The sequence below is a fragment of the Poecilia reticulata genome, chromosome 2, assembly GCF_904066995.2.
Source record: "Poecilia reticulata chromosome 2, P_reticulata-male-v2, whole genome shotgun sequence".
Lineage (NCBI taxonomy): Eukaryota > Metazoa > Chordata > Actinopteri > Cyprinodontiformes > Poeciliidae > Poecilia > Poecilia reticulata.
Genome location: NC_088831.1, coordinates 12513747 through 12526038, shown reverse-complemented (window position 1 = coordinate 12526038; position 12292 = coordinate 12513747). Strand labels below are relative to the sequence as shown.

The 12292-nt window shown below is 39.4% G+C and overlaps 1 protein-coding gene across 1 annotated transcript; it reads left to right on the top strand.

Moving 5' to 3' along the window:
* The first annotated feature begins 645 nt into the window (after positions 1–645).
* Positions 646–10382, top strand: LOC103457477 (NLR family CARD domain-containing protein 3-like). The gene is made up of 6 exons (XM_081597600.1): positions 646–777; positions 1277–1425; positions 2953–4603; positions 7907–8104; positions 8650–8823; positions 9914–10382. The coding sequence occupies exons 1-6, from the start codon at positions 650–652 to the stop codon at positions 10071–10073; spliced, it is 2460 nt and encodes an 819-aa protein (XP_081453726.1). The 5' UTR covers positions 646–649; the 3' UTR covers positions 10074–10382.
* Positions 10383–12292: the final 1910 nt, after the last annotated feature.

Here is a 12292-nt window from a genome sequence, read left to right as displayed (position 1 = left end):
AAACTAAAATAACTACACCTTTTAAATGGAGCAATAATAATAATAAAAGAAATAATTTAAAAACATTTTAGGTCACAAACTATTTACATTTCACCACATTAAAAAAGTTGTATTAATGTGCCTCTTTATATTGAATTTCAATTCTGAGTCAGATCAGTTGACTAAATATTTTTTAGGCCTCACTGAATGAGGGGGGGCTTCATCCCCCTCATTGAGGCAGCTGTTTACCCATAATTCCCTGCAGTGGGTCCAGCTGGTACCTCAGCTGGATGTTGTGGTCCCTGAAAGCTGCTTTAGTTGAGAGGAAATCCTGCTGAGTTGCACACATGACCACAGAGGCTGACATGTTGCTGAGATCCCAGCTGGACCCGGTTCTGGCTGGAGGAGAGCTGTGGATCTGACCCAAGCTGCTGCTCCCTTAGAACCTTCTGCACACTGACTCCCTCCATACAGAGCTACAATAGAGTCATGATGCATTCAGGTCCACTGTGGGAGCTAAATAAGTTTACTAGTTCACTTGTTCATTCACCTGATTGACTCTGATCCTCTGAACTCATGATGGGAACCAGCTTTCTGCTTCACAGGACAGTTACTGGAACTGGATCACTGGACTGACTAGTTCTGGTTTCTCTCTCCAGTAGTCCAGAAGATGGAAGATCAGGATCTAAAGGAGGACAAAGCAGAACCTCCAGGATTCCTCAGTCCATCTATGAGGAGTGACAAGTCCAAAGATGAACCTCTACACTTCAGTAATGAACCTGGACTATCAGACAGAAAGTAAGAAACCAGTTTCTAACTGATTCATGTGAATCTATACAGATATAATATAAATTATATTAACTATTTGATCTCAGTGTTTGTGTAAACATTGATTTAATTTTCTTACATATTAATTTAAAGTTAGTCATAAAGGATGTTGGTCAGTAAATCAGTAGAGTTTGAATGAAGGTCTGAGTAAATTAATATGGATGAAAATGTTGCATAAAAACAAAAACGACCAAGAATGTGAAAAGCAACGATTCAGATTGTCTGTAAACACACTCAAGTAGTGAAGCCCATCATCTTCCGGACTGAGAATATTGATATCAATCATGATACCAGATATAATTCAATGAAGTACTTCAAACCAGAGATCATCAATGTTCTGAGATTCTGTTCTGGCCCAGTTTCTGGTCCTTTGTTTGTGGTGAACCTTCATGAACATCTTCAGCTTCAGTAGAACAGCTCCAGCCTGTTGTTAGTTAAATATTTCACTGATGAAGAAATGTCTTCACAGGAGCAGCATGTCCTGCTGTTCTTTGTGTCAGAATGTTCTGATGGATCCGGTCTCTACCAACTGTGGATCCTCCTCCTGCCCCCAGTGTGGAGAAAGACCCAGAACAGGAGCTGGACTGCTGACAGTCAATCAGAGCAGCTGTGCGCCAGGTGAGACAGAAGAGCTCCGATCAGAGCTTCCTCCTATTGTCTCTGTTGAACCAAATCCACGTTTAGTTTAGATTTGTAATTTCAAGGTTTAAAAGTTTTCCTGTGATCAATTATTTCAACTAAATCTGTATTTTTCCGGCTGGTGTAACTGGAACTTATGTCTTGGTAACTCGGCTTAATAAAGTCCTCATTTAATTTGAGCCTGTCCAGAAAAATGCCCATACAAATTATATGACAAGTGATAAATAGATAATAGATCAATGCAGTTTAGATAAGACATCCAAAATATTAAGAGTTAGCGATGCTGGATTTCATGTTATTTTATTTGGATTTAAAAATGTATACATTTGAGTTAGCTTTTTAAAATTATGAGTGAAGATTCTTCATCTGAAGGGTCATGTTGAAGACTAACCCATGTCACCAGCACTACATACAGTAAACACTTTGTAGAATCAATATGATGAGGCTTACAGTTAATTTATTTGGATTTCAGCGCATTATGAGGTTGAGGGAATGAAATGGCAGAAAGGATGTGTAAAGAGAGCACCAATCAAGTATTGGTTGATATTAATGTTAAGGGTAACACTTTATTGAAGAGGTGTGCATAAGATTGACATGACAGTGTCATAAACATGACATAACATCTGTCATGAACATAAAGAAGTCTTTATGAATCTTTATGACAGTTGTCATGAAGTGTCATTCGGTAAATAATGACACTTTAATGCAAAGTTGCTCTAAAAGTTGCATTAAAAGTCAATGAAAAGTGCCGACTTTGTATGATTTGTAAATTATAATTTAATACAAAGTTGACATTTTAATGGATTTCAATGCAACTTTAGAGCAACTTTACATTAAAAGTGTCATTATTTACTGAATGACACTTCATGACAAGTAGAGCACTGAAATCACAAGAGATGAACCGGAGAAAGATTATGAGAAACATAAACTAGATACTTTAGTGAGGAGGTAAAAAGTCAGATAGGAAATGTATATAACTGTATACACAACATGTAATAATTCTAACAATCTGTTGCTTATGTCTATAGGGCCAAATCAGTCCAATGTCATTTCCAGTCTTTAAATGTTCTTTTAAAAAATCATATCCATTCTCTGACTGAGAAAGCCATTCTAAATGTGAAAACTACCAGTTCAATAAGCTTTTTCTCCAGATTATTTTTTATTAAGGCTGGAAAAAGTTGGGAGTAAACATTTTCTATCTTTCTGCCTCTTCTGTAGCTGTTGTTGGCTGGAGAAAGTCAGATAGAAGCAGTGAAAAGAGAACAATGGAGACATGATGCTGAAGAGTTGATGTTGCTGAAAACTCCTGCATTCAGTGACCCTGATGGTTTTGTTCCAACTTTATCACAGAATCATGTTTTTTACTTCAGATGTTGGTTTGCAAGAGATTCTACTGGAACATAAGATCAGTCTTGAGGATGAGATGTGAATGTGTGACTGAAGGAAGTGATGAAACAGGAAGTAGAACTATCCTCAACAGTATCTATACTGATCTCTTCATCACAGAGGGACAGAGTGAAGATGTTAACACCCAGCTTGAGGTGAAGCAGCTGGAGAGAGCTTCCAAGATGCAGAACCTCAATGTTTCTGCAATCAGGTGTCATGACATCTTTAAAGCCTTCCCTGATCAACATGGAGCCATCAGAGTGGTTCTGACCAACGGCGTTGCTGGTGTTGGAAAAACCTTCTCAGTGCAGAAGTTCACTCTGGACTGGGCCAAGGGCTTGGAGAACCAAGATGTTAATGTGGTGGTTCTGCTTTCCTTCAGGGAGCTGAACTTGATCAAAAATGAGCAGCACAGTCTTCTCTCGCTGCTCCATGTTTTCCATCCAACTCTCCAGAAGCTCCCAGCAGAGCAGCTGGCTAAATGCAAACTGCTCTTCATCTTTGATGGTCTGGATGTAAGCAGACTTTCACTGGACTTCAACAACAGTCAGCTGGTTTCTGACGTCACACAGAAGTCATCAGTCAACGTTCTGCTGACAAACCTCATCAAGGGGAACCTGCTTCCCTCGGCTCTCATCTGGATAACTTCCAGACCTACAGCGGCCAATCAGATCCCTCCTTCATGTGTTTCCAGGTTAACAGAAGTACGAGGCTTCACCGACACCCAGAAGGAGGAGTACTTCAGGAGGAGGCTCAGTGATGAAGAGCTGTCCAGCAGAATCATCTCCCACATCAAGAAATCAAAAACTCTCCACATCATGTGTGGAATCCCAGTCTTCTGCTGGATCACTGCTACGGTTCTGGAGAACATGTTGACCTCAGAGCAGAGAGGAGAGCTGCCCAAGACCATGACTGACATGTACTCACACTTCCTGCTGGTCCAGACGAAGAGGAAGAAGAAGTACCAGGGAGGTCATGAGACAAGTCCACAGGAGCTGATGGAACCTGATAGGGAAGTTCTTCTGAAGCTGGGGAGGCTGGCGTTTGAACATCTCGAGAAAGGAAACATCATGTTCTACAAAGAAGACCTGGAGCAGTGTGGTCTGGATGTCACAGAGGCCTCGGTGTACTCAGGAGTTTGTACAGAGATCTTCAAAAGAGAGAGTGTGATTTTCCAGAAATCAGTCTACTGCTTTGTTCATCTGAGCATCCAGGAGTTTCTGGCTGCAGTCTACATGCTCCACTGCTTCACCACCAGGAACTCAGACATGATCAAGAGATTTGTGGGAAAAGAATACAGAGAAACATCTCTGGAGGACTTCATGGAGAAAGCCATGAAGAAATCCCTCAGCAATGAAAATGGTCACCTGGATCTGTTTGTCCGCTTCCTTCATGGTCTCACTGTGGAGTCCAACCAGAGACTCTTAGAAGATCTGCTGGGTCAGACAGAGAACAGTCCAGAAACCATCCAGAGAATCATCACCAACCTGAAAGAGATGAACACTTTTGACATCTCTCCTGACAGAAGCATCAACATGTTCTACTGTCTGATGGAGATGAACGACGTCTCATTTTATCAGGAGATCCAACGGCTGTTGAAATCAGAGAAAAGATTAGAGCCAAAATTCTCAGAGATCCAGTGTTCAGCTCTGGCCTACATGCTACAGATGTCAGAGAAGATTATGGATGAGTTGGACCTTAAAAAGTATAATACAACAAACGAGGGGCGTCTGAGACTGATTCCAGCTGTAAGGAACTGCAGAAAGGCTCGGTGAGTCCAGATGTTTTCATTGTGTGAATGCTGATTCACACAATGAATCAGCATTCACACATTGTCCTCACGGATTGTCCTCCTGTTTCTTCTTCTTTCTTCAAGTTGATTCTGGATGTTTTTGATCTTTAACTACTTCCTTCATCCTTTGGACTTTTTAACCTTTCAAACATCTAAATATTCAGTTCATCCAGGACAGCTGCAGCTTTTGGTGTTTAGATATTTCCAACATGCATTTGGTATTTAGGGATTTTGATAATTAAAAAAAATATTCATGTTGAAATGAAAAGAAAACCTTGAGAACTATATCATACAGTTCTATTTTCTGAAAGATCTCATCTTTTCTGAAAGATCTAATCAGTCAGAGACATATTTTAACTTTAAGCTCTTCTTCACTCATTGGGCTTCTGCCCCATAATTCATCTTCACGGATTAATTATAAAATCACTGTTTAAGTTTGATGGAAACTTGGACAATTTCCCTTGCTTTTGTTGCCATGGAAACTAGTTAGAAACTTTGTGAGCCATCTTTTCTTCCCCTGACTAGTTTCCTTGTAGTGTTTTAAATGAGACCTAAATGTGGTGATTGTTGTCTGGTTCCAGAAAAAGTCCTAGTTTCTGTCAGATCCTCCCAAAGCTCTGAGAACTCTGCTTTACATATATAGAACTCTGCTTCCTGAGCTGGAACAATTTCCTCATCAACTCTTCATCTGCAGCCTTTGTTGAAGCTGTTAGCTGTCCTGCATAAAGATCTGAAAAGACATGTATAAAAGAGTGTGCAAGTTTCACACTAAAGGTTGGCGTAGGGGCAAATTTTGTAAAGTGCAGCATCTTTGGAGGGCTTTTATCTTTACATATATAGAACTTTACATGCAAATGTGGCTACCCACCTTTCCTTTATACATCCCAAATTGCAGGAAATAGAGCACAGCTGCTGGTCCGCCCATAAATAAATATGAAAATTAGTAAAAATATCCGCAAAGCTGCCACTACGTGAAGCAGTGACCATGGCAGCGATCCCTACTTACAGCATTATAAGTATTTCTAATAATGAAATTTATATATTTTAGTTAAAAGGTATCTTTCAGGGCACACAAGGTCAACTCACAAAAAGTTAGCTATAAATTTTACAAAAAAAATTCCAAATAAAAAAAAAAAAAAGAAAGAGTGTTGATTAATACAAGTGGAAATGCTTGTTTGAATAGCAGAGCTTTCAGCTGCAATTTACAGACAAGTTTATTGTCTCTTTATTGAAGTTTATTCCAAATGGAGGGATTGTGTTGAACCAGGCCAACAAGCCACTAAATTTATTTGGCACTTTTGTGCATATAAGTTGCCCATTTACAGAATGGAGATATTTTCTATTCATACAGGCTTATTTGAAGAATGACTGTCTGGACCTGGTCACCAGCTACAGGTCAGCATCAGCAAAGAACCATTGATGCATGGTCCTTTCTAGATTCCCTCTTTAAATGCTGGGGTAATATCTGTGCGCTGCTATTATGTATATGTGTGATTGTCTACATTAAGAATTGAGCCTGATCTGTTTGGAGTTAATCTGCTGATCCAACCCAGTTTCTTTTTAAGTGAGAATGGAATTACCCTGCAGATAACACGCATTTCATGGGTTTAGGCTCACATATCGATGCACAGTTACACCTTTATGTGACAAAAGGTTTATGAGGATCATTGTGGTTCAGTTTCATAGTTTAAGTGAAAACAAAAGATTAAAATAATGAAAAACATCAGGTTCTATGCTCCTTGGATTAAATGACACTGAATGGTGTCAGATTTCAGTATGTATAGGTAAGTTGTGGTGCCTTGTAGTGTATTATTAACTGAAAAAGACATATTATGCTGCCAGTCTTAAATACATTGCCTTAATAATGTTCTAAAAACAAAAGTTATGGCACTCATCCCAAGATAAGAAATTGAAAGTATGTCCTGCAGCCCCTCCCATTGTAGTCCTACTGTGTTTCTTTGGTGTTCTTCTGATAGATATTGTCTGAAGTAAGAACTGTATGCCTGTTATCTTCAAGATATCTGATTATTCTCACGTCCTGTCGCTCTATACTGCAAAATAATCCATCCGTATGTTGTACATGAACTCTGGAGAAAGTTTGCAGCTGTACGACGATGTCCAAAGTGGAGAGCTCTCTTTATTTCTCTGTCAAAATTATGGATTGTCTCAATTTTGCTGTCACAACGCCTCCACCTTCAGTGGGGTCAGCCATTGTGTCGAAGTTGCCATAGCAAAACGTTATAAAAGCTAAAGTTCAGTTTGTGAGCAATGCATTCAGCTTGATCCATCTTTGTTGAATTTCAGAAACCCAACTGCTTAAATAAAAAGCTATGCTTTACCCAGCTTACTGGCTGAAATCCACAATAGATGTCTGAACAGATTTTCAAATACCCTATGTTAATTGTCTGTGTGCTTCCCTTCTCTCAAACAGCAATGCGCTGTTGGCTCAAATTACTTTTTAAACAAGCTGAATTCAAACACAAACTTTACTATCTTGAAACTTCCAAAACTGCTATTTAAGGTATAGGATTCATCCACATCAGCAAGACCACGTACCCCTCCATGAAGCTCACGCCATGTGGTAATTGTTGGTGTTCACAGTTAATGTTATTGACTTTATGAACCTTTCTAGTAATGCCATAGTGAGCGATTTTTGTCCCTCTGTGGTCCCTCGTCTACTTAACACACTGAATTAAGTGTGAGGGTGAGCACCAAGTATTGCTCCCACCAGCCCACATATCACACAGAATAACAGTTGCAAAAACTTGCGAAACAGGTAAGAATATCTGCATTTTTACCATGCTGCGGTCTTAGCGCAACACTCAGGAGGAGAGTGGCAAATGTCACTGTTGAACTGTAGGGATTTTGTCCCATCAGTTTCCAAAATCACATGCAAAAACGTTCTGAAAGCACTTACTCTGTGTGCCAGACCGTGCAGAGTAAAAAGTCATGGGGTAATAATTTTCCCATATCTTAAAACCACATTAAGACGTGTTAAATTTTGTTGTGATGCCAGCAGCTTGCAGGAGTAACTGTTATTTCTCTTGTTGAAAGAAAGCAGGGCTGCACAGATTGTAGTTTTCTGGCTGATCACTGATATTTTAAAGCCTGAATGACTTTGAGCTATGCTGATTTGTTTTATACTAAATATAGCAAAAAAAAATGGCAAAGCTGGCAATAGGCTAACTATTTTTGAAATGTCTGTTATCATATTTGAGTCTGTGTTTATGATTAAGAGTGTCTGTTTAATTAGAACGGTCTTTGTTTCTTCTCTATTCACAGACTTGATGGCTGTTTTCTCTCAGAGTTTGAATGTGAAATTGTGGCCTCAGCTGTGCAGTCCAACCCCCATCTGACTCAACTGGAAATAAGTGAGATCTTAATAGACAGAACTATCAGAGGTGGAACCTTTAGAGACTCTGGAATGAAGCATCTGTGCGTGATCTTGGGGAGTTCAGTCAGTAAAGTGAAGATTCTGAGGTTGTTTTCTTTACAGTATATACAATGCCTGTACAATGTCATATAAAAGGTACTAAATGCCAAATTTATGTTCTGTAATCACTAGTGCAAGATTACAGTTTTTCTTTTTCAATGCGAACACTCTTAGTTTCTACTAACACCTTCCTGACATTACAAGAAAGGACTTTCAGGTCCTGGGAGCTTGTTCAATTCTGTAATGCTTTTGAATTTTAAATATAAACCACATACTATAATACACAATTATGAATGTTGCTTCATGCTCTAATGTCACAGTTTGCTTCTGGAAGACTGTTTTAATTCCGGCCCACTATCACTGAAGGTCAGACTGAAATGCTCTAACATGTCATGATAAAATGTTCTGGTTCTGCTGTTTTGAGCTTTTGAACTAGTTTTACTGGATCAGATGTTAGACATCAGCTCATCATGTTTCTGTGACTTTAATTCAGTGAAATTAAATTTCTATATTTGTATTATTTGTTTTTTCATATTTCATTTTTAACCTGCATCCTGGTGGCTTCAGCTCACATCTTTTATTCTTCATTCAGATTGGTCCAGTGCAGTTTGTCAGAGACCAGCTGGACTTCTCTGTTCTCAGCTCTGAAGTCCAACCCGACCCATCTGACAGAACTAGACCTGAGCCACAATGACCTGAGAGATGCTGGAGTGAAGGAGCTCTGTGGTTTCCTACAGACTCCCGGCTGCAAATTACAACGCTTATTGTAAGAAATCATGTATTAGTTCAAAGCTGATATTTGTGACGTGAAAGTAAACTGCAGGCATTTAGCTGATATCCTACTGATCCACTCTGAGGATCTTCATGGTAAAGTCTGCTTTCTTCTTCTCTGGTTTGTTCTAGTTGAAGTTTTCTTTGTTTTTATAAACAAACACATTCAACCAAACACATTGCTCATTTTACAGACATCAGCCTCACGTTCAAATGTATGCCTGTCTCCAAAATGCTCAGATATAAAATCTCAGATATCATTCCATCTAAGACAGACTGAGGATTAATCCACTGCATAAATATGGACTGTGATCCACATCTCTGACCTTCTGATCATCAGTGATCATATCAACCATCACTGTTGGCTTTAAACTTCTGACCAGCTCCGGCAGAGTCCAGGTTCCAATATGGCAGAGCAGGACAAGGAGACTGAGGGGTCAGATTTCACATCTAGGCCCTGCTGGAGGAGACTTTCTCTATAAAATACTGCAAAAAAATGTTCATCTGCATACCAGGGCTCAGTCCAGTCTGTGTTGGGTGGCATAAGAACAAAATCAGTAGTTTAAATTAGTGGTGGGATTTAATTTAAAAATTTAAATCAGACTACTTGCTGGGTCTGTAATTTACTGAATTTAAATCAAAACCCATATATTGATATAACATTTTCAATTCAACAACCCTTTCTGCTTTAAATTGCTGAATAGACAGATGAGCTTAACAACAGAGACATCTGTTTTGTTTAATCTATTTTTCAGGTCTTCAATCGTCAGATTGGAGCAAAGTGTTAATCTGTCCATTCATCTTTCCAGAGTTTCAGGAAGCCCTGATCATTTGTGGAACTTATTTAGAAATGTGAACTCTGGACGTTAATGTAGTATTACATGTTTAGCATTGTGATGCTATTTTAGGCGAGAATAGCTTCACTGACAGGTGAACTCCATTTAGCACAACATGAACACAATAGTCTTTTCGAGCATCCAGTCAGATCATTTAATTAAATTCATTATCTACATTTTATTAGTTATTTGATCAGATTTAACCTGCATCCTGTTGACTTCAGCTCACACCTTTTATTCTTTATTTAGATTGCAGTGGTGCAGGTTGTCAAAGATCAGCTGTGATTATCTGGCCTCAGCTCTGCAGTCCAACAGCCTCCATCTGACAGAACTGGACCTGAGAGGAAACTACAGGATGAAGGAGTCAGATGTTCAGCAGCTGAAGGATCTTGTAAAGACTGTAGAGTGAGTAAATGTTTGGAGTGAGTCCACCTGCTTGAACTAAACCCAGTTAGCATCATAGCAAAGCTCCAGTGTTCCCAGTAAAGTTGCAGCTTCTCAGTGGGAGGAGAATGTTCAGGCTTCCTGATTGGACACAGAGACAGCAATCAGCCAATCAGAGAGCAGCAGGTTGCTGTGTTCCTGTGTTTGTGTTGGTGTTGAAGATGAGTGTTGTTGCTGTGTCCATGTCTCCAGGAAGTCCAGCTGGACTCCAGCGTCCAGCCGTCCATCATGTCTAGAGACAGTGGTCCTCATTCATCAAACTGTGGAAGCAGCAGATCTGATCTCAGATCTGTTTGTTCTCTCAGTTCACAGGAAACAACTGATCAGGTTCATCTTGGTCACAGTTCTGAGATCAGTCTGACTGCAGCTGGAAACCATCTACTGGATGTGCTGCGTCATGACTGCTGCTGGAGAGGCTGGAAACACTCACTGATCTGATCTCTCCATCCTTCTTCTCTCTGCAGGTGGAGGCCACTACTTCATTCGATTTTGACTTCTCAGAGGTTGAAGCTGCAGCAGTTGAGTCTAAAGAGACTGACTGGATCATGATGATGACCTCTGACCTCCAAGATTTTTCCCCTGTTTATTTTTTCATGTCTGATATTGTTTGACAAAAGAAATGGATCTGACTGGTTTGGCTGAATGCAGAACGTCTTTGTTTCTCAGCTGAAGTTGGTGATGATCTGCACAGTTATGGATCTTGACCAGGAAATTAAGTTCATTTAGTTCACAATCATCACAACGACAGGAAGTTCATGATTTTCATTGAAATTATATCCAAACCGAGTATTTAATTAAGATCTTTTCACTTATATTGCATAAATTCATTAAAAATAAATAAAAATGTATTTCAGAAAGCTTCATTGTCCTTGTATTTACTAAATATCGCACACATTTAAATAATGATTTAATAAGTTATTAATTGCCATTTGGCACGCTTCCCTCTCCATAAGAGTCAGTACGATCAAAGTAAGGGGTACGGCAGGGTACTGCGTACCCCTAAAAGATTTAGCGGGGGTTCGCAGTACCTGCAAGAGAGAGGAGCGGCTGTCTGCTGTATAAAATCAGTGGGTTCACTGTGCAGCCGTGAGTTCACCCACTAATCAGCCGTGACTGATTAGTTTTTCAAGAACAATCTGAACACGACTTAATCAGTTAAAAATACCCCCCCTTTCATATTGATTCTGAACTCTTCGTGCTTGTAGAGCAGCGGTACAATATGTCGATCGGGAAGGCTTGAGTAATCTCGGCTTTAGGTGACAAACTGAACTCCGCCAGGACGCTGAGACCAGCACGTCCTCCTCTGGCTCCTTATCAAAACGTTCATAACTTAAAGAACAAAAAAAAAAAAAAAAGTCAACAAAACGTTATCAAATTAATGACCCAACAAAAATAATAATCTCAGTGATTATTGTTTCAACAAGGAGCTGCGCAATTCTGTGCGTTTCGGTTCCATTCCCAAAATAACTAGCAGAGCAGGAGTTTAAAATTAACTAATCAACCACCGCTGTGTTCAGGGTGGCTTATTAATGATGCAAAATAAATATCAAGCCTGATATCATAACGGACTAAATGTTTTTAACGTAATCAGTGCTCGGCTCGAGGAGCGAGCGGTTGCCACCGCAATGGGTGTGCTTAAACGGCAAATAGAGAGTGAGAGTAAAAAGGTGCGAGTGGTTTTGAGTTGATCATCTGTTCGGGTTGTTTTACCTTTCTTTACCTTTGTCTAGGGCATCACAGCCGCTGTAGTTTCTGAACGTTCAATAAACGACAAACTTGGACTAATTACCTTGTTCTTTGTGAGTGTACTCATTTATAACAAACATCAAACACGGTAAATATGTTTCATTAAGTATTTAACAAACAAATGGCTTCTACCACGATAATTATGTGAAATTAAATTGTCTAATTTAAAAATAATAGTTTTATTGTATTGCTCTCTGGCATCTTGCTTGGAGCTCAGAGTCTGAGAGGTTTTTCCTCTATCAAGCTAATTTTTTTTGCCTCTTATTTAGTTAAAATATTGATGTTGATGAGATTTCCTCCAAAATAATGACCTTTTTCAACCTTTGTAGCTCCACTGTTGAAAATAAGCTCTAACATTCACAAATGACATTGAAATAAAATCCAGTCCAACATCTGGTTTGAGGTGATTCCTCTGGACCCGTTGGAGGAAAAATATCC

Excerpts from the sequence above, each read along its gene's own strand:
- LOC103457477 (XM_081597600.1), top strand. The coding sequence starts at position 650 with ATGGAAGATCAGGATCTAAAGGAGGACAAAGCAGAACCTCCAGGATTC. Across the intron at positions 778-1,276 it reads CCTGGACTATCAGACAGAAA|GAGCAGCATGTCCTGCTGTT; the intron begins GTAAGAAACCAG and ends ATGTCTTCACAG. Across the intron at positions 4,604-7,906 it reads AGGAACTGCAGAAAGGCTCG|ACTTGATGGCTGTTTTCTCT; the intron begins GTGAGTCCAGAT and ends CTCTATTCACAG.